This window comes from Thermobia domestica, chromosome 8, assembly GCF_964235325.1.
Source record: "Thermobia domestica chromosome 8, izTheDome1.hap1.1, whole genome shotgun sequence".
Classification (NCBI taxonomy): Eukaryota; Metazoa; Arthropoda; class Insecta; order Zygentoma; family Lepismatidae; genus Thermobia; species Thermobia domestica.
In genome coordinates, this window is record NC_137461.1 from 168,287,705 (window position 1) to 168,307,581 (window position 19,877).

The 19,877-nt window shown below is 35.0% G+C and overlaps 1 protein-coding gene across 1 annotated transcript in view; it reads left to right on the top strand.

Moving 5' to 3' along the window:
* LOC145693341 (C-type lectin mosGCTL-7) overlaps window positions 1-19,500 on the top strand; it is a 71,296-nt gene extending 51,796 nt beyond the window's left edge. The window contains exons 2-5 of the mRNA XM_081769239.1: window positions 1,236-1,336; window positions 6,171-6,365; window positions 12,688-12,893; window positions 19,096-19,500. Of these exons, the coding sequence (XP_081625365.1) occupies window positions 1,243-1,336; window positions 6,171-6,365; window positions 12,688-12,893; window positions 19,096-19,254 (654 nt within the window). The 5' untranslated portion in view covers window positions 1,236-1,242 and the 3' untranslated portion in view covers window positions 19,255-19,500. The remainder of the gene's footprint in view (window positions 1-1,235; window positions 1,337-6,170; window positions 6,366-12,687; window positions 12,894-19,095) is intronic.
* Window positions 19,501-19,877: the final 377 nt, after the last annotated feature.

Consider the following 19,877-nt stretch of genomic DNA (forward strand, 5'->3'; position numbering starts at 1 on the left):
TTGTTTTGTATACACTGGGCAGCGGGCATTAAATCACTAACCGTATTTGACTGTGTTTTTATTAAGTTTATTTTTGAAAATACACGCTCACAATCAGCACTAGTATGTTGCAAAGCTACCGTATCTAATACAACCCTTCCCATTCCCAATTCTAAAAATTCGTGATTTCCATGGGTCTTTAGCATTTTTGATAAGAGTAAAAAATTCGTCTACTTACTTTGATTGCAGATCTTCCAGAAGCACCGCGTAAATTAGTGCTATCGCTTGATCGTCTATCACTTGTTATATCTTCATTGTTTTTCGGAATAACTCTCTGCAGAGCTCTTATTTGTGGAACAAATGTTGGTGACCTTGCAGCACTTTTTGATAATGGTACTTCAGGTGTTAGCTGATGTATACTTTGCAAAACAGTATTACCATATTTATTATTTCACAGCAACAAATTTTAAAGAACTGCTGCACCTCGCAGTAGAAATATGTTATTTTGGATTTTTCAGCAGTATTTTCATCTTATTGATTTATTTTAGTGATTTAAAAACCTCAGTCTGTTTTTTTATAATTCTTTAATACAAACCTTCAATTTATTTGCACATTCAAAAATTGCAAAAAAAAAAAAAAAAAAAAAAGCATGTGTTCTAAAATTATCGTATATTCACCTATTGTCGCAAGGGCATTATCGCATAACGTATTAAGGCTTAAATTATCGTATATCACGATAAATTATCGTATGGTTGGCAACCGTGCTGTCAAGCACAGTAACAGGTCTCGTGGTGATAACACTAATGCATTCTGGTGGCCGTTCTAGCAGTCACAGATCATTGCAAGTCTAATTATATATTTACCTGACCATTCCTTTCAGATGCTTAACTTCTTTTTGTCAACCACTGTATTATTATTATTATTATTATTATTATTATTATTATTATTATTATTATTATTATTATTATTATTATTATTATTATTATTATTATTATTAAATTTATTTATTAAGATTTCAGAATTCAATGTTGCATCTGAAGTCGCAGAAAGGTTCAGACAAAAAGCAAGTATAACCAACGAGTTGGGAGAAGATATGCACGATTCACGAAGGGGGGGGGGGTGCCAGATAAAGGATTAGGAACAGTTGATATAAAACAACTAGCAATTCCTTTAAGCTATGTTAATACATACAAGGTTGACACTGATACTCTTAAATTAATATATAATCTTGTTTCTTTCTTTTTGTTTCATTACAGGATAAAAATGATCCGCCAGGTGGCTTTACTAGTCATCGGCGCCGCAGTTGTTCTTGGGCAGCGGCGCCTTGCACTACCTGATCCAAGAAGTTGCGCCAATAGTGAGTATTGTTAATTATATAAATTATGATATTACTGTTTCAACTAGCTTATGAGTAATGTCCGGATTTGTATGTAATTACATATTTTTCCCTGATATGTAGATTCATCAAAATCCTTAAATGTTTGTGATTCACACCTGTAGGATGCTTCAACTCAAGTTTCGTATTACATATTTTACATATTTTGAACAATATTACATATTTCTATGGTTTCTACATTTTTTTTTTTACATAAAACTGTCTTAAAATTTTGCGTTTACTGAAATTTTAATTTAAAATTAAAAAAAAAAAACTCTCCAACTGTGCAAGGCTTGCATCTAGATTCAATTTTGTCATGTCTATCTTTTCGTTTCTTCACCAAAAGAGAAATATCTCTCGTTCTTTTTTTTATTTGTCAAACCATGTTTCGCAGAATTTTCGTCGATAACAAAAGAAATATCAGAAGAAACAAGTAAAAATCCTCCCTCCGGGGTACATTAGCAGCGCCGTTTATTCTCAACTCTGGAGGAAGACAGATCACGTGCCTGACAGGCGACTGGCCAGGAAATTCCTAACATGAAGTCTATTTGATTGTTATCGGAGGTCGGACGGGAAAAAAGATGAAAGCAAATCCTGCAATTCAAGTTTAAACTGTATGCTAGTGTGCTTCCAGGAATTTACTGCAAGAGTTCGTTCCAACAAGCTGGCGACAATGGCAATATCATAGCAGATAACCTAAGCTTTCAAAGAACTTCGCTTGTTCAACTGAATGACAGGAGGACAGTACTCTAGTATTGCAGTTGCAAAACGCACGTGTTCTGTATTGACCGTCGAAGTTAGAAATGGCTCTGGTTGCCTCAACTTTATTCGCGAAATTGTGGTCGTGGGTAACTATCGATGATGCGTTTACTACGGACGGTAAAGTGGTGTTGTGCCAAATGTGAGATAAAAAAAATTGGATGTTCAATCAAACCTCAGTTAGAACAACATGTACGAAGTGCATTCCATGCAAGAAATAAAAATTTGCGAACTGCAAAAAAACACGTAGTCTTGACACAAATGCATCAAGATACTTCAGTGAGTGAGTTTCTCAAAGACTTGTGCCAAGCAATGATAGCAGCAAACATTCCTTGGAATAAAGTTCAAGTGCCAAAATACCGTGCTTTTCTGAAGAAGTACTGCGGGCGTCGAATTCCTGACGAATCCACTCTTCGAAAGTGTTATCTCGAAGTTTGTTATAGGGAAGCTATAGATACTATTAGGGCAGAAATGGGTAGTTCAAATATATTTGGATTTCTGTGGGCGAAACAACAGACGTTTTGGGACGTTATGTAGCAAATTTAGTGATTGGAAAGTTAAGTGAAGATGCTCCGTCTAAATCCTATCTTATTGCGAGTAAATTGCTGGAACGCACGAATCATTCCACGATTGCTCGCTTTGTAAACAATGGTCTTAAAGTGTTGTGGCCGGGAAGAGTTCAGGAAGAAAAAGTCCTTGTTCTCTATACAGACAGTGCAGCGTACATGTTAAAAGCGGCTAGAGCACTTACAGTTTTTTTCCCTAACTTAATTCATTTTACCTGTATGGCCCATGCTCTTCAGTGTGTTGCTGAAGATGTGAGAGACAAGTTTTGCGAAGTAAATTAACTAGTTTCTTCCACGAAAAAAATGTTTGTTAAGGCGCCACAACGTGTTCAAGTTTACAGAGATCAACTGCCAGACGTGCCACTTCCTCCGGAGCCTGTGCTAACGCGATGGGGCACTTGGATACAGGCAGTACATTTCTACAATGAACATTTTCTGTGTCAGTTGGCATTGCTTAGAAACTGTTTAATGACTCAAAAGTAGCGTGTGGTATCGCATACATAGACAGCAATTTTGGTTGGCTACCTACAAGCATTAAAAAGCTAGAGGCTGTGGGGCGGCCTCTTCCGGAATCCATGGAAATCATGGAGGATGCAAAGAGACTGCTGCAAGGTGTGTGTGGAGATGTAGGAGAAAAACTTCGAAAACACTAAATGCAGTACTGGAAAGAAATCCGGGTTACGACAGCCTATTGGCAGTGTGTGAGATTCTCAGTGGTGAAATAAGAACCCCCCTGAAGATATTTCCCCCAACTACATCCCCCTGTTGAAATACGCTCTTGTTACCTTATGTGATGTGGAGAGACCATTCTCTGCATACAAGAATATTTTACCCGATCACCGACAAAATTTTACTTCTGGTCATTTGGAAATGTACCTTGTAACCCATTGTGCAACAACACACAGTTGAACTGCAGGCACATATTTTGTAAGTACTTTATTTCAAATTAAAAATGTTCATTAGTACAAATTTCTTCAATCTTAGTTCAGTTGGTATTGTTTAAAGGATATAGGACTGCTTTTCTCTGCATGAAATAAATATATATAAAACAATACATTTCGTCTTAAGTTGCTTTTAGTATTTAGATTTGTATATTGCTTTTAGTGTTTAGATTTGTATAATTCATTTCAAGATGGGGCCGTGGTGACGGATGCGCATTTAGTGTAAAAGGTTCTAGATTTGAAACGGGACCACATCACACCAGATGAGATTTCTGACGTACAAATGCCGTATGCATTGCTTTTCTCGGGGCTTTCCTGTTTCTCTCTAGCCGATTCACATCTTCCTTCATTCGCGTCTGATTTTTATTATCCTGCAATCAGTCACGTCAGTGACGTATGGCTGTCTCAGCTGTCCAAGCATTTCACTTCATTGGGGGACTTGCATTAAGCAGAATAAAATGTAGTAGATTTTCTTTTATGTTCATAATTCGTTTAAATATTGCATACTCATACGCGTGTTAATATTACGTTTTCATAAATATGTAACATACGTAATATTACATATTCTTATATAACATTACATATTTCTTACATTTTTAAGCGATTTCTGTTACATATTTATGCACATATTTAGGGGGCTGATATTACATAAAAATCCGGGCTCTAGTTATCACCTTGGACACTGTTCTTCGTGCTGCACCCAACACGCTTGCCACTTTCTTCCTGTTTACACAACATAACGGAGTGCCAACGATTTGCCCTCCTTGAAAATCAGAGGTCTCCCATTTTAAAGTTTCACCGTCTACTCAGTTCACGAGAAGATACTGCCGTTCTATAACTCCTCACGTAGCCCATATTTCTTTGCCGAAAAAGTCAAATTTTCAATTCCTTGTGTCTTTGTTTCTCTTTATCCGAAATAGGTCATATCATGATCGGCACTAAAGTATTTTGGATACCACGTTCGTTTTACTCACATTATTACTTCAAAGGCGTAACTAGGGTGAGCTGGGTGTAGCTGAATGTGCATGTGTATAGCCTAATAAAATTATGTCCTTTCATCAGTTGTCGTATATTCTAAAATGTTGTTAATTATAATTTTTCAATCCAATGAAATGAGATTTTATCTGATTTTTAATGTACCTAAACCTAATAAATGTATCGAATTATAGCTACATTATGTATCGAATATATCGAATTATACCTACATTATCAGCAATGTATGGCACTACTTGTGGTTTTGCTGGGGCTTATCAACGTTCCCTTTTCAGGGTCTGAAGTATATAAGCTTCGACATGTTCTGTACGAGCTCAACGAAGATTTTAGTGCCGCAGAGGATCCAGAGAAAGATGTGCGGTATATGAAGAGAACAGTATTGCTGAAAGGACTATCCGGAAATAATTTAACACGTTCCAAAGTGGAAATTTTGTCCTGAGCGATGCCTCACCTTCTAGTTACCCTTATGACTTTGATAAAGACCATTCGACACACCGTGATCCCATCAAACCATCCAGGAATTGGTCATGGAGATGGGTAGTAGACAGACAACTCTTGTGCGACACTTTTAACGTATAAGAAAGTTTCAGAAACTGGGTGCATAGGTGTCTCTTCCTCACTCACTCGATGCAGACAACAAAAGAATCAACGTGTTGCCAAATGTGTCTCCTTTCTTATCCATCATCGCGAGTCCTGTCACTAACATCAGCCCTTTCTCTCATGTATTGTTGCAGGAGATTAGAAACGGCGCCTGTACGTGAACTTCTAGCAGAGGAAGGGATGGGTCATCCTAAACAGAAAGGCAACACTACGTCCAAAACAGGATTTGCATCTCAGCAAGACACAATGAACTCCCACTCAGTAATCTTACCATCACTGTTGCTTATATTATGATCAACTCCAACGTGTTTATGCAGTAATTCAAGAGAAAGGCCGAATAAAGGACATGACATTATCATCCACATTTCATACATATTACATCTGTTGTCACTCAGCAGCATCAATGGTAGGTTCTTCCTCATCCGGCGTATTCCTCAGATGTAGCTCATACAGATTATCATACTTTCCTGTAATGTCGAATGCATTCCGTGACACATCCTTCGAAACGATGAATGGCTGAAAAATTTCATTGATTATTTCTATGCATCGAAGCCACAAAGTTTTTTTCTCCTTAAATTCATCCAAAAACTGCCTGTACGCTGTGAATACAATGTAGATTGTGAACAACGCGAAGTGATACATCAGCTATCCATTATTTGATTTTTCAACCTTCAAACAAGAAATACATTCATTGGTTCCAAATGGCATTAACTAATGAATCAATCCAATAATATTGGTATTATTTTTTATTTTCATATTGCATACACTTAAAAAGCTTAGATACTGGAAGAAAGAAAAGGCTCACAGCAACCAGTAGAATGCATTTTCAAATTATAGGCATCAATATTAAGTCCATTTCTTCATTGCATGCTATTTTAAACAGTGGCAGTTTCACTTTTACCTCAATTGCATACTTAAGTAGTAAACATATTTTTTCTTACTTTTTCTTTCCTTTAGGAGTCAGACACGCTACATTCCGTGACGCTCGAGGAGTATTCCACAATTATTTCTTCAGTTGGGAGCATGGTCCCACAAGGAATCTCGAAGTAGATTGGTTGGATGCCAGAAATATTTGTCGAAGGCACTGTATGGACGCTGTCAGTTTAGAAACACCACAAGAAAATGAATTTGTCAAACAGAGGATTGCCAGAGGTACCATATTCCTACTTATAGATAATATACAGTAGCTTACTTTTGTGCTCATAATTAAGTGCATACCACAGTATCTCTATATTTGATTAATTAATATTCTAAATTAATTTAATAGATTAGTTGTAAAATCTTTATGGAATTCAAAGTTGTCATCTGTTTAAAAGTTTCACACATATCAAATACCACACAATTTGAATTTCTTAAAATTAGTCTTATTTCACATATTTGTTTTACATAAATAGACAGTTTTCATTAAGGTTTTCTTTCATTTTTGCTTTAAAATAATTCAGCTAATTATTGACTTAACTAGTACACACCGGTATTAATACACTACACACGTATAAATAATAATAATAATACAGCATTTTCTAAAAGAATCACTAAACAACCGTTTAACTATTTGCTTAGCTTCCCAATTGAATTTATCAAATGCTGCTTCTACAATCATTGCACTATTTCTGTTCCGTGGCGGTAAAAAGGTATAAGCATCCATAAACTATTTCTGTCGTTACGTGCTAAGCCTTTGCCCTCACTTATCAGAGTATTGTCGAATGTAATGTCACATTGTAGTAGAGGTAGTTGGGGTAAGTGGGGACAGATGCGTTTTCTAAAATCTGGTAAAAAAAATATGAAAACAGTTCCTCCAAATTTGAAGAGTGTGGACATAGTGTCATTCGTCTGGTAGAGTGGTTTTAACTAATATGAAGAGTATAAAAGAATACCCCTATGCCAAAATTGGGTCCATGTTTTAGCATGCGATCAACTTTCGTAGATCTTGAAGCGTTGCACTATCCTGAGATAATTGTCACAGAAGCACCTGGAGCGGTTAAAGAGCTGATAAGGTACTTATAAAAATTGAATGTACTGTGTTATGTTTGTCAGTATATGTATAATTGAGGTGTCCCCATTTACCCCACATTTTTGTACAGTGGAGTAAATGGGACACAAATTTTAAACCTGTAGGGTAAGTGGGTACGCGGACACAGATGCAGATATTTCCGACAATATATCAAAGATAATGAAGACAGTGCAATGCCTGACTTAGAGCAGGTGGAAGAAAATGCGTATTATGCCGCTGATTACGTGAAAAATTGGTTTGTTGGCAGAGTCAAAATCAGTTAACAAAAATGTGTGTGAAATGAAGTTCCCTGAATGAATTGGAATGCAATCTCGTTTTCCACTTCGAGAAGATGTAGATTTTGTACACAAAAGGGCTATTTTCTGTGGCCCTGTTAAATTTGACAGTGTGATGCCTTTCGCAATTAAGTTTTCTATTGCAGCTGATATTGATAAACACTATCGTTTCTTTAAGCCAAAACTATGGACTACAAATCTAGTTCATGCAATCAATGTTTCGTGTACACTCTACTTGTATCCTATAAACTATAAGTAGATTTGTATTAGGAGCCTTACAATCCCCAGTAATAGTCATCACTTTTTAAGGCAACGACCTATAAATCTACATAGGCTTCTAGGTGTAGTCTACATTTATTCTTATTTATCCGATTTTAGAACTGTTAGTCACAAGTAGATTTGTTAGTATTCAGTATTTGGTTGGTCTTTAGTCCAGAGACGTACCGCATCAGGAGCTCTTTTTTTTTTTTTTTTTTTTTGTACTAGATTAAAGCTTATTTTGTTTGTCTCCACTTTCCCAGTACCAAATATCAAGCCTCAGGGCAAACTGCAATCACACATTTTTCATGATGTCCAGCAAATAATGCTAATATCAGGGTTTTCTGAATAAAATAAAACATATTTTTGAAATATTGACATTACTTGTTTTTTCTACATTTGCCACAGTACCATTTTCAAAATGTATCTCTGGCTAGAAATGCAGCAGAAATATGAAACTTGGACCCATCAGCAGTAGACAACAGGTACTCTGTCCCCATTTTCCCTTCTTTATTGCCGGTGTTAACATATGGGAGGGAACAGTGTTGTTCCCACTGATCCCGCTTGTTGGGGTAAGTAGGGACAGTAACTGATTTTTAATAAACATTTTATTGTGGAACAAGTATTTACATTGCTTCAAAATGGATCCTATACTTATCTAGTATACAAACCAAAGTTAATGTGACCGTACTTTCAATTTGTTAATCCGAAAACTATAACTGGGACAGAAGTTGAAATTTGAACGTTGCAAAACGTGCCCCACTTACACCAACTCCGCCTATATGTTTAACTGTGCTTCTATGCATATTTTCATCGAACTCGCTCCACATTTCGTCTCATTATCCACAACGTGTGTTGGTAGTGCCCCTACTCTCCCCTATAGGTACAGAACGGTTGCGCTCGAGGGGTTTTCCCGCCTATGGATTTTCTTGTTCACTAACACAAATCGCTTGACCATAGTCTCGTTCGACATTTCGTGTGACACCAGAAAAATTCCCTTCTGAGAACCAACTATAATCTATACGCGATTGAAGAATAGTTAGTCTATTTACGCATAGTAAGAAAATAAAAGACAAATACTGAAGAAGATTGAGATCAGGTCTTATGATAGAAAAGAATTGTGAGGTATTTCGTCTCGTGTCTGATGTAATGGAAGGGTTGACGAACCTTTCACTGTCGATAAAAAACTTAACGAAATCAATATGGTAGACTATCACCAACATTACCCTAATTCCCAGACTAAAATATACGGAAAAATGTATAATTTCTTCTATCTTCATTTTGTTCATCCTTTGAAATATTGAATCGTGGCTTGACATAATTATCATAAAAAGAAAACAGGCAAAATTTAGTCAAACGACATAAGTCACTCCTACAGAATCGAACCCGGTACTACGATTGACCCACATTGTATTTATATATACCTCGCACAAAATGTACTCAAATAAAAAGCAATACGCACTTCAAAATAAAACTTACCACAATTTCACACACAAATATATTCAATGCACCACGCAAAACATTGAGAAAATGGTTCCACAGAAAAAAAAAATGAGAGAATCAAAATAGATAACCAAAACTCTCTTACTTGATTGAAACGGAAGGGTTCAGGAGGGTAAAAAGTCACAATTTTTTTCATGAAGATGCATAATAATAGCAATATCTCCATTATATGCAGAAACAGGAGGGTTGGAGGTTGAAAATAAAAAAGAATGTCGTCAATTAGGGATGGAAACCTAATTTAAATTCAGTATTCCGTCATGTGCAGTATAGTCTCGTCAATTCTTGTAGCTCGAAAAACAAACGTAAAATTAATAATTTGGAGATTTAAAATTGACAAGCCCGTCCCAGGATTTGGAAACTAAAATTTTTAGAGGAGAGGTAATGGGATCGTAACCTGGGTTGCTTACCAAATGAAATTGAATACTCATCAATGGGAAACGGTGAGAGGGTGAAAGAGAAGGTTTTACGTATGATAGGTAAAAATCTACACAGCACTTGCCTGGAATATTCGGCGATCCTCCATTAATATTTTTTTCGGTCATCTACCTTCAGGAACATGGAGCCTAGGCTATGGACGGTCAGACAGTTTGAACAGAAGCTCGGTACGGAAGCAACAACATTAGGATAAACTTACAGCGTAGAATGATTCGGAGTAAGAACGCTTCCTAATAAAATCAATCATGCCTTTGGTAAAAGAATACACAATTATGTGCCTTACCCTTATAAACATAGGTAAAGTGTAGGTGTAAAAATCAAGTATCGCGCAGAGTTCCTATCAACATCGTCGCCGTTGGTCAACTCTGTCTAACGGTGTGTTCTCTCCAAGGCATCGGTCATTGAATTCGTAGTTCAATGAATCGAAAGTAGGCTGATGAAATGCATTCCGCATAGATTGACGTCAGATCTTTAGGAATGTGGGCAAAGCAACAATCCGTATGTTTATTCATTAAAAACACAGAAAAGGAAACAGTCAACTTAAAAATAGAAATTCTTTTATATCTGAACGTGTAAATGACCTAAATTGTGCTGAAAGAAATCTAAATTAGAATATAATTTTAACATCGATCTGATAAAGATCAATTATTGTCTATGATTTCAAATAAATAATATTTGTCGTTTGCACAGAATTATATGAATCCAACATAGAGCCAGTGTTGCCAGACACGGCAAGCGAAACTACACACGCCTTCCGTCTAAATTGCACAATTTTACACACAAACTAGAAGACAGTGCACACAAAATTGCACAATACATAACTACCTATCTATAGGCCCTATGAATATTATGTCTGATGATGTCCACATGTAGGCCTATACATACATCGACTTGCCATTGTTCAAAGATTCAGAGTTTGATTTATTATTATTATTATTATTATTATTATTATTATTATTATTATTATTATTATTATTATTATTATTATTATTATTATTATTATTATTATTATTATAGTAAAATCGTCACCTTCTTCTCGTTCAATATAAGACCTCGTATCCCTCTCATTCACTCTGTCGTTCATCTCTTTGCATAAAGGCATTTTCTTGACAAGTGGTGAGAAGACAAAAAAGACTTCTTACTCCTTCCGTCTCATGTCTTGGTCAGCATCGAGGGTCAATATTAATCCGTATTGCCTTACTTGAACAAAGCAGTTTTGTTTGGGATTTCTAATGATCATGACACCCGCTTTTGAAAAACAAGAAATGATGTACCAAGGAAGTTATATATGCTTTAATCAGCCGCCCTGGAGTCAGGCGTTGACGCTCGTAGATTTTAGAAGGAAATTTTAAAAAAAAAAAAAAAAAATGGAAATAATAAATATTTGAATGAAAGGAACTTTGCAAAAATCGTTAATTATCAAAATTTTGAATTGTGCCAAACTACACACAAAATGCACACAGATTGACTTTACACACAAAATGCACACAAAGAACAAAATTGCACACATTTTGTGTAATTACAAACACATTGGCAACGCTGCATAGAGCACATCTCGAAAACTTGTTATTTCGTTATTATTATCATTATTATCATCGTGCTGGACACGTTATCTTTACAATATTATACTGATAATAGCAAGACATTCGAAGTTTTTTTTGGGGGGGGGGGAATATACTTTATTTGGTATCTTAAGAAACATGTCAGACTTTTTATGATACAAGAACACGTTCCGAGGTATTCAAGAGTTCATCCCGTATTGACGTTAGAAAGAAGAAATAAGGGAATAATTATTTAAAAGTATTTAAAAAAAAAAAAAACAAGTTGAAAACTAAGTAAAATATACTATTTGTCACGAAGGTCAGGAAAAGAAACATTTATATGAACGAAAAATGTTTATATTGGTGATTGTGGTAAATTCTTAATCCCAGAAAGCTTCTACAAAATAAAGAGAAGGAGACTAAAGAGGGAGAAAACTATTTGCAGCACCTAATCATAAAAAAATTTCGTTGATTTTATGGATATGGTTAGGCCTAATACAGTCATCGGTTTTCGAGCTCTTTTGTTTGTACGCGTAAGTTAAGTTCCCAACACAGCACTTTCCCAAGCCTTTAGTTCCCAAGGAAGCATTTCTCAACCACATTAGCTTTTTTGTTGGGAAGTAAATATGACTTTCTAAATTTTTCGAAGCCTTACTTAGTGATATAATTTATGTGAACCCTTTAAGCTATATGAGGTAGACAAAGAAAATCATAGAGAGGTCATCCATAACTTGTACAGAGTGCTTGTGTTGGTGAAGGGGATGATGCAAAGTATGTCATTGAGACTTAATGAGTCGAAAAAATATTAATTCAGACATTTAAACCAATTCTAGAAACTACAGAAGCTGTATATTTTAAGTAATAAAAACACACTTTGGTCAAGTCTGTAACTGGAAATGAGTTATTGCAGAGTGGCATTGAACCAAGCTAGTTTGAGAATTTTGAGTATAGACACCCCTGCATTTAATGATACCGTTATTGTACAACTAAGGAAAAATATTTACCAATCCTTCATTGGAAATACTCTCAACCATACCAGGTAGATATAAAGATAGGAATGTGTTAGTAAACCAAGAGCTTTTCTTCACATCCTCGGTATATCTTAAAGATTCAAAACTAATGCTTGCAGGTCAATGTTGTAATAGTAAAATGTGTTGTTTAACTTTAAAAGAATATTCATGATTTGAAAATATAATATAAATACAGAAATTAAGATGAATCAACAAAATTTGATTGGGTCATGGCGCCGATAACAATGCTACAATTTGAAGTAGATATGAATACTTCACATTTGCTATTACGTTATACATATCTAGTTGTTGAAGATACCCTTGCAGGAGTCGTACCAAATAAATTAAAACCACTGAGCGGAAGAGTCGTGCTTGTTATGTATTTTGCTGTCTACTGAAAATAATTGTACAAATTAATTCTATAATAAATTAATTTCACAGGGAATGTACGATATATCTGGACATCTGGCAGAAAATGTAACTTTAATGGCTGTGACCGTCCTGACTTGCAGCCTCAGAATATTAATGGATGGTTCTGGTCTGGATCTGGAGCAAGAATTGGCCCCACGAACCAAAGGAACTCCGGAGACTGGAGTCATACTGGAGGATTTGGACAACAACAACCGGACAACAGAGAAGCTGCTCAGGTTAGTATAAAAGATTATGGTAGGAACAAAAATATAGTGTCAGCGACAAGTAACTGAATGTTAAAAAGGTTGTTACCCAATTACTTTCACTGAAACGTTTGATAAAATGAATTTTAAATAATTAGACCAGGCAATTGAAGAGTTTGGGGCAATGCACCCTTCGAAATGACAAAGGACACTGCACAAAACTTACTGAAATTGGATTTCGGTGGAATTGCTAGAAACGGTGATATGTTGTAGATATGGTGTTCCTGACAAATGTGAAGTCACTGACCGTTTGGCCACTACAGGACCACTTTTTAAAAAAGAACTAAAAGTAACACTATTCTGGATTTCGGTGGAATTGTTGAAACCGTGATATGTTGTAGAAATTGTAAGCCTGAAGAAAGTCTCAACAGGCACAGCCACCAATCAATGACCATTTGGCAACTACAGAACCACTTAAAAGAAACAGAACATAATGGTTTTCTGGGTTTCGGTGGAATTACTTGAAACAGTGATATGTTGTAGATATTGTGATCCTGAGAAAAAGCCGTGATGGGCACAACGAACACTCACTGACCGTTTGAGCACTACGAGGCCACTTCTTTGAAAGCAACCGAAGATAGTGATGTTTTGCATTTCGGTGAAAATGTCTGAAAGTGTGATATATTGTAAATATTATGACACTGAGAAAAAGTCCCTATAGACACAATCACAAATCACTAATCGTTTGGTCACTACAGGGCTATTTTCTTGAAAAACAATGATGTTTTGGATTTCGGTAAGATTGAATAAAACTACGGTATGTTGAAGATCTCATCATGAGAAAAAGTCTTAACGGACACAATGATCGAATTATCGAATTATGACCGTTTGGCCATTACAGGTCCAGAAATTTTAAAACAGTCGGGTGTAACGATATTTCTGATTTCGGTGTAAATGAATGAAACTGTGATATGTTGTAAATGTAGTGATCCTTAGAAAAATTATCTAGGATTTCCAGGGTTTTACTTTGTCCCCAAGATGAATATCTGAATGTTGCCTAAGCTTAAATGATGTTGACCGCTATTATCCCCATTCCTTTTCCGGATTGTGGGATAGGACTTTTCAGGGTTTCATACACTTCTACCAAAATTCCAGGGTATCCATACCTTCTGCTGTTTTCAAAAATGTTGCCGTGTAGTGGCCAAATGGTCAGTGATTGGTGGTTGTGCTTATTGAGTCTTTTTCTCAGGATCACAATATCTACAACATATCACGGTTTTAAGCAATTCCACCGAAATCCAAAATAACTTTCCCTTCTGCTGTTTTCAAAATCTAGCCCTATAGTGGTCAAACGGTCAGTGATCGGTGATTGTGCTTATTGAGTCTTTTTCTCAGAATCACAATACCTACAACATATCACAGTTTCAGTCATCTTCATCGAAATCCAGAATATCACTATATTCGGCTGCTTTCGAAAAAGTGGCCTCGTAGTGGTCAAACGATCAGCGATTAGTTGTTATGCCCATTAAGACTTTTTCTCAGGACCACAATATCTACAACATATCACGGTTTCAGTCATTTTTATAGAAATCCAGAATGTGGTTATGTTCGGCTGTTTTCAAAAAAGTGGCCCTATATTGGCCAAACGGTCAATGATTTGTGATTGTGCCCATTGAGACTTTTTCTCAGGACCATAATATCTACAACATATCATGGTTTCAGTCATTATCATAGAAATCCAGAATGTCGTTACCTTCGGCTGTTTTAAAAAGAAGTCGCCCTGTAGTGGCCAAACGGTTAGTGATTCGTTGTTGTGCCCATTGAGATTTTTTCTTAGAAACACAATATCGACAACATATCATCGTTTCAAGAAATTACACTGAAATTCCATTTCCGTAAGGATTGTGCGGGGTCCTTTGTCATTTCGAAGGGGGGCCGCGGTGGCTCAGTGGTAGAGCGTTCACCTCTGGTGCTTGGGGTTCCGGGTTCGATCCCAGCCTCCGCCAAGTGAACTTTGTGGTGGACAAACACCGTGTGCGTGGGTTTTCTCGGGGTTCTCCCGTTTCCTCCCACTTTCTTCATTCCACCATTTCATTCATTCCTCATCATCACCGTCTCCTTTAGCCTAACCGGCATAAGCGTGGGACGTAAAACTCAAAGATTTCATTTTTTTTCATTTCGAAGGGATCCATTGCCCCCTGCAACCCTTCTCTCGAAAAAACGACACAACCCGTATTTCCTACTTTGAAGGCATCTTTCCATCGGCAGAGTTTCGTTTCTTTAATGTGTTCCTTTTAATCAAGGTGGCCCTTTTTTGAAAAGAGGTCCTTTGCTCTCGTTAACCTATTTTCCGAAAGAAACAAAAAAATATACGTGTCTACTTATTTTCGTTCTAGTATATAGGTGCCAAGTTTGAAGAAAATTGGATAACAAGAAACTCTTGTGAAGCTATCTCCTTTACACTTTAACTTTTTGGACTTGACGGGTTTTTGCCCCAAAGTCTTCAATTTCTCTTTCACGAAAAGGATAATGTCATAAACAATGATTAGTAATTACATATGTTGCAATCACAAAATTTTCACTTTGATACTTACGAATCAATTATTTAAGTTCAGCTTTAACAGCTGGTTAATAGTTATAGTTTCTATCTTTTAACGTTTTTTTCATAAAGTTAAGCAAAATTTATTTTGCTGAATATCAATTTTACAGCTAAATATGTAGGCCTTCGTAACTTTTAAACTAAAAGAGATAAAACGCCGAAATTTTATACCATACAAATATCGACAGGGTGACATTGTTTAACAAACACTCCAATACAATCAGATGCAACAGTGTTGCCATTAAATTATATTGTTTCAAAAGACAAAACATCGTGTTATTACATATTTCAAATCTACATATTAAATGAAAATTTACATCACACTTGATATTCAGTGTTGGAAACAAAGAGTGCTACAGAATCACAGACATCGAAAAATAAAAATAGGATTTTAAAACTTCGAAGTGTTCTACAGCAGTAATAACACAAATGAGACAGACGGGATATTGCACTCCAAAGTAATTTAGTGGCGAATACTACGACCATCATATGACGTATTCGAATCAGTAGAAACAAAGTTACAAGGAATTGAAAACTAGACTTTCTCCAAAGGATTTTATTTAGAAAAATGTTTAGATAGGTATCATGTCCTGTTACGTAGATGATTTTGAATACATATAAAGATCATAATGTCATATACAGTAATTTGATATCTCAAGCAGTTCCGGATATATAAAAAATAGTAAAAAAGTACTATATTACTTAAAATAGCGTATTTGTGGAAATGTTTAGAGAATTTTGTTGTTCCTTTCCTTTGCTTCTGTAACTTCTCAACAATAGATTTCGGCAGGTGTAATTATAACAAGTTCTTGGAATTACATAATTTTAACTAATCTTGGAAACTTATCCAGTGTTACTATACGTATTTCCAAAGTAATTTGGGCATGCAATTATTGGAGACGGCATTATGATCTTTGGGTATATTAGAAACCATCTCTGTGGTTATATGAGGTGTTTATCTAAGTAGATTTTCCAAATAAAAGCTTTAAAAAAGTAAAATTTTCAATTCCTTTTAACTTTGTTCCAATTCATTCGAAGCCTATCATATCATGATTATAGTAGGACACTTAAGTACTTTGGATATGGATTGCACGTTTCGTCTCATTTGCGTTATGACTATTGTAGAGGTAATCAAAATTTGGATGTTTGTGATACTATAGCATCTTTAGTTTAAACACTAAAATGTGATATTGCACATTTTTGTTTGGTATGTAAATTTGAAGTGTGTAATAACCTGACGTAGTGCCCTCTGAAAAAATATACCTTTATGTTGGTTGGTAACACTGTTAACCTTGTGGTATTGTAAAGTATGTCGAACAATGTCCTTCTGTCGATATTTGCATGGTACAAAATTTCAGCCTTTGTCGTCTATTAGTTTAAAAGTTACAAGGGTGTATCAAAATACATGGTTCACCTATATATACAGCGGAAAGTTTTAAATTCAAAGTTCAAGAGAACACGAAAACAGTTCGAACTTTCCAAAAATATGCATTACTAAACACCTAGGCGAGCCAAACGTCCTACATGGAACAAATTAATAAGGAGTAGACTTTACCTTTAAGCGATCATATTATATGCGAAAAACAATAGTGTAAACAAACGAATGATATTTACAGTATTCATACATAAATTAAATCACACGTACTATGGGAAAATACAGCACTACATACTCTTAATTAGCACAGTAATCCTATACATGAGTAATAACCTTAAGTGTTTGTTTTTACTTAAAGAAACTCGCGGGATCTTCATTTGATTTGAATTGATTATTTTTACACTACCAACAAAACCTTCAATTCAATTTATTGAGTGTAATAAGTTATGAGTTACATTTTGTTGACATTCAATAGATCATCTTAAGAATTGATTATCATATTCAATATCTTCAACCATTTGGAAGTTTCAGATGGGGATGCCATACGCTGTTACTTTACTTCATCGTCGGTCCTGTCTTTATCTTCATTATTATTTAGATTGTTTTTGTGTTACTGTTTCCTCCTATAGCTGCATTTGGAAACTTAGAACCAATTGTAACTGCATTCTTCTGTTTGCAATCAGCTCAAAACTAAAGTTTATTGTACTGTATTACTTCGAATTATCCAAAGAGGAGGTTCAAAACTTCAATTTATCCACAATTTTTTAACATTGTTTTTAATACAGTTTCCAAGGGAATAGATCTTTGTTCAAATTAACGAGAGTCCGCCATGTGTATGTGTATCAATAATGTATAAAAAATATATACTAAGAAAGTGAATAAACCAGAAATTTTTCGGCATACTATATGATCGTTACACAGACGAAGAGAAAGAAACATTTATATTATGCAAATATATTCTGTGTATTATTTAACAATATTAATAATTGTCATTATTTATTTATTTGTTTGTTTTTCGACCAAATTCACATTAATTTTCATAAGAAATCCATAGATCAGAAAGAACAAAATGCTCTTGTGATATTTCATAAAAAGTACAGTGTGTATGATGACTCAAATGCTACCTTATTGTAAGTACCTTAGGTAAGTGCCTACTTCTCGTAAGCAACATAGTAGTCTCCTGACAAGTATGCATTTTCTTTTATTTCATTCTCAGGTATATGCTAATAATAATACAGAAGGATTTAAACACCACCAAAATGTAGCAAACGTTTAATGTTTTAAAGTTGCTATAGACAATGATTGGAAAATATATTAAATAATGCGTGAAATTTATATAGTGGAGGAGGGTTCGAAGATGAATTGTGTTGAAATACAACAATAGTATTTGACACCCACAAACTACAGCTATACCTATCCCGACTTATGCTTGATATCCTGAATTTTAAAATAGCTTTTAACCTCCTACATTACGGTTAAGAGGGACGCATTATATGTCAGCCGCCAAATTATCCAATATACTTACAAAATATGGGACAGAAATTCTTAGTGACATTTGTAAATTTTGACCTACGATGTGTACGTATGACTATCAAGCTATCGATATCGTTCTATCGCTAACAAAAAAAAAAAAAAAGTGTTGGCAGAAGTAAAATCACTGCCAAAAATGTTATTCTTTGTTTGTAACGGTTAATTATTTCTTTACTTAATTTTTACTAACCGTCAACCAGCTGACCCTATGAGTTTTCTGTTTTGTATGTTTCCCATTTAAATTTTAATTCATGAAGTATATGTAATATACGTAAATTGTTAATAGATTGTTCCATATAAAATTTAGATATGACGAAGTGGCGTTCTGCACATGTTTGGCAAGTGTACCCTGCCTTGGGTTAACCGAAAGATAGCAAACCTACCATTAACACATGTATTTATTGGTTTTTTAGTGTTATATTTTTATTTAAGCTTAACGGTGAAAACAATGTTCTAATTTTTATGCTAATTAATTCAAAAATCAATGTGCCAATTAATTCAATGATACAATGATAGATTTACAATGTTTATACAAGTTGAAATCAGAGGATGAAACAATAATTTTAACAAATAGCACAAATGGTTTACATATTTTGGAATAACATAGTAATTTTAACGCAACATAGCATTTTATTTGGAAATATTTTAATGTACAAATTTCCATCGGTAATATGTGTAGGCTAGTTAACTTAGCAAAATAATAAATAACTTATTTCCTTTTTTTACAACAGGGCAACGACGAATCCTGCTTATCCATCCTGAATAACTTTTATAACGATGGCATCAAATGGCATGATGTTGCTTGTCATCATTTGAAACCTTTCGTATGTGAGGATAGCGATGAACTTCTTAACTTTGTTCGCTCTCGAAACCCTGGAATCCGCCTTTAAACTCAATCACAACTCTCTTCTCCATTTCCCCTCCTCTTTCTGCTCTGGAAGATATCTATAATCAATAAGTTATTGAGGAACTGCTCGCCGAGATGCATGGTCACTGCTGCTGGCAGCTGGTCCTGGCATTCGACAGCCATACAAACAATAATTTGTCTATATGTGAATATTTTCTATTACCATTCCATGTGATCATAGTATGTACTTTTTTGTATTTTTAAATTAAAGTTTTTCAAATAAATTTTATTTACCTTATTTTATTAACCCTATAATCATAGTTAACATGTTATACTTTAGACTATTACTTTGTACAGACACTATCAAACGTTCTTTCTAGACGACAAAATTATACTGCTTAGAAAATTCAATATAATTCTCATTTTATATTAATTTAGTAATTTGCGAACTATTTTTGTACAACTAGCTCAGAATCGTTGAATCACGCAAAGCTTTTTGGAATTCAAGAAAAGCATATCCACTTAGTTACTCAAAGTAAATTCCTCGAAAGACACACCAGAACATTGATCACTACCGTACGCAATATTATTGATTAAGGTGGACATGAGTGAGGCCATGGAGATTTGTTTATGAGAATATGTCACATTATTCGATCTTCAAAACAA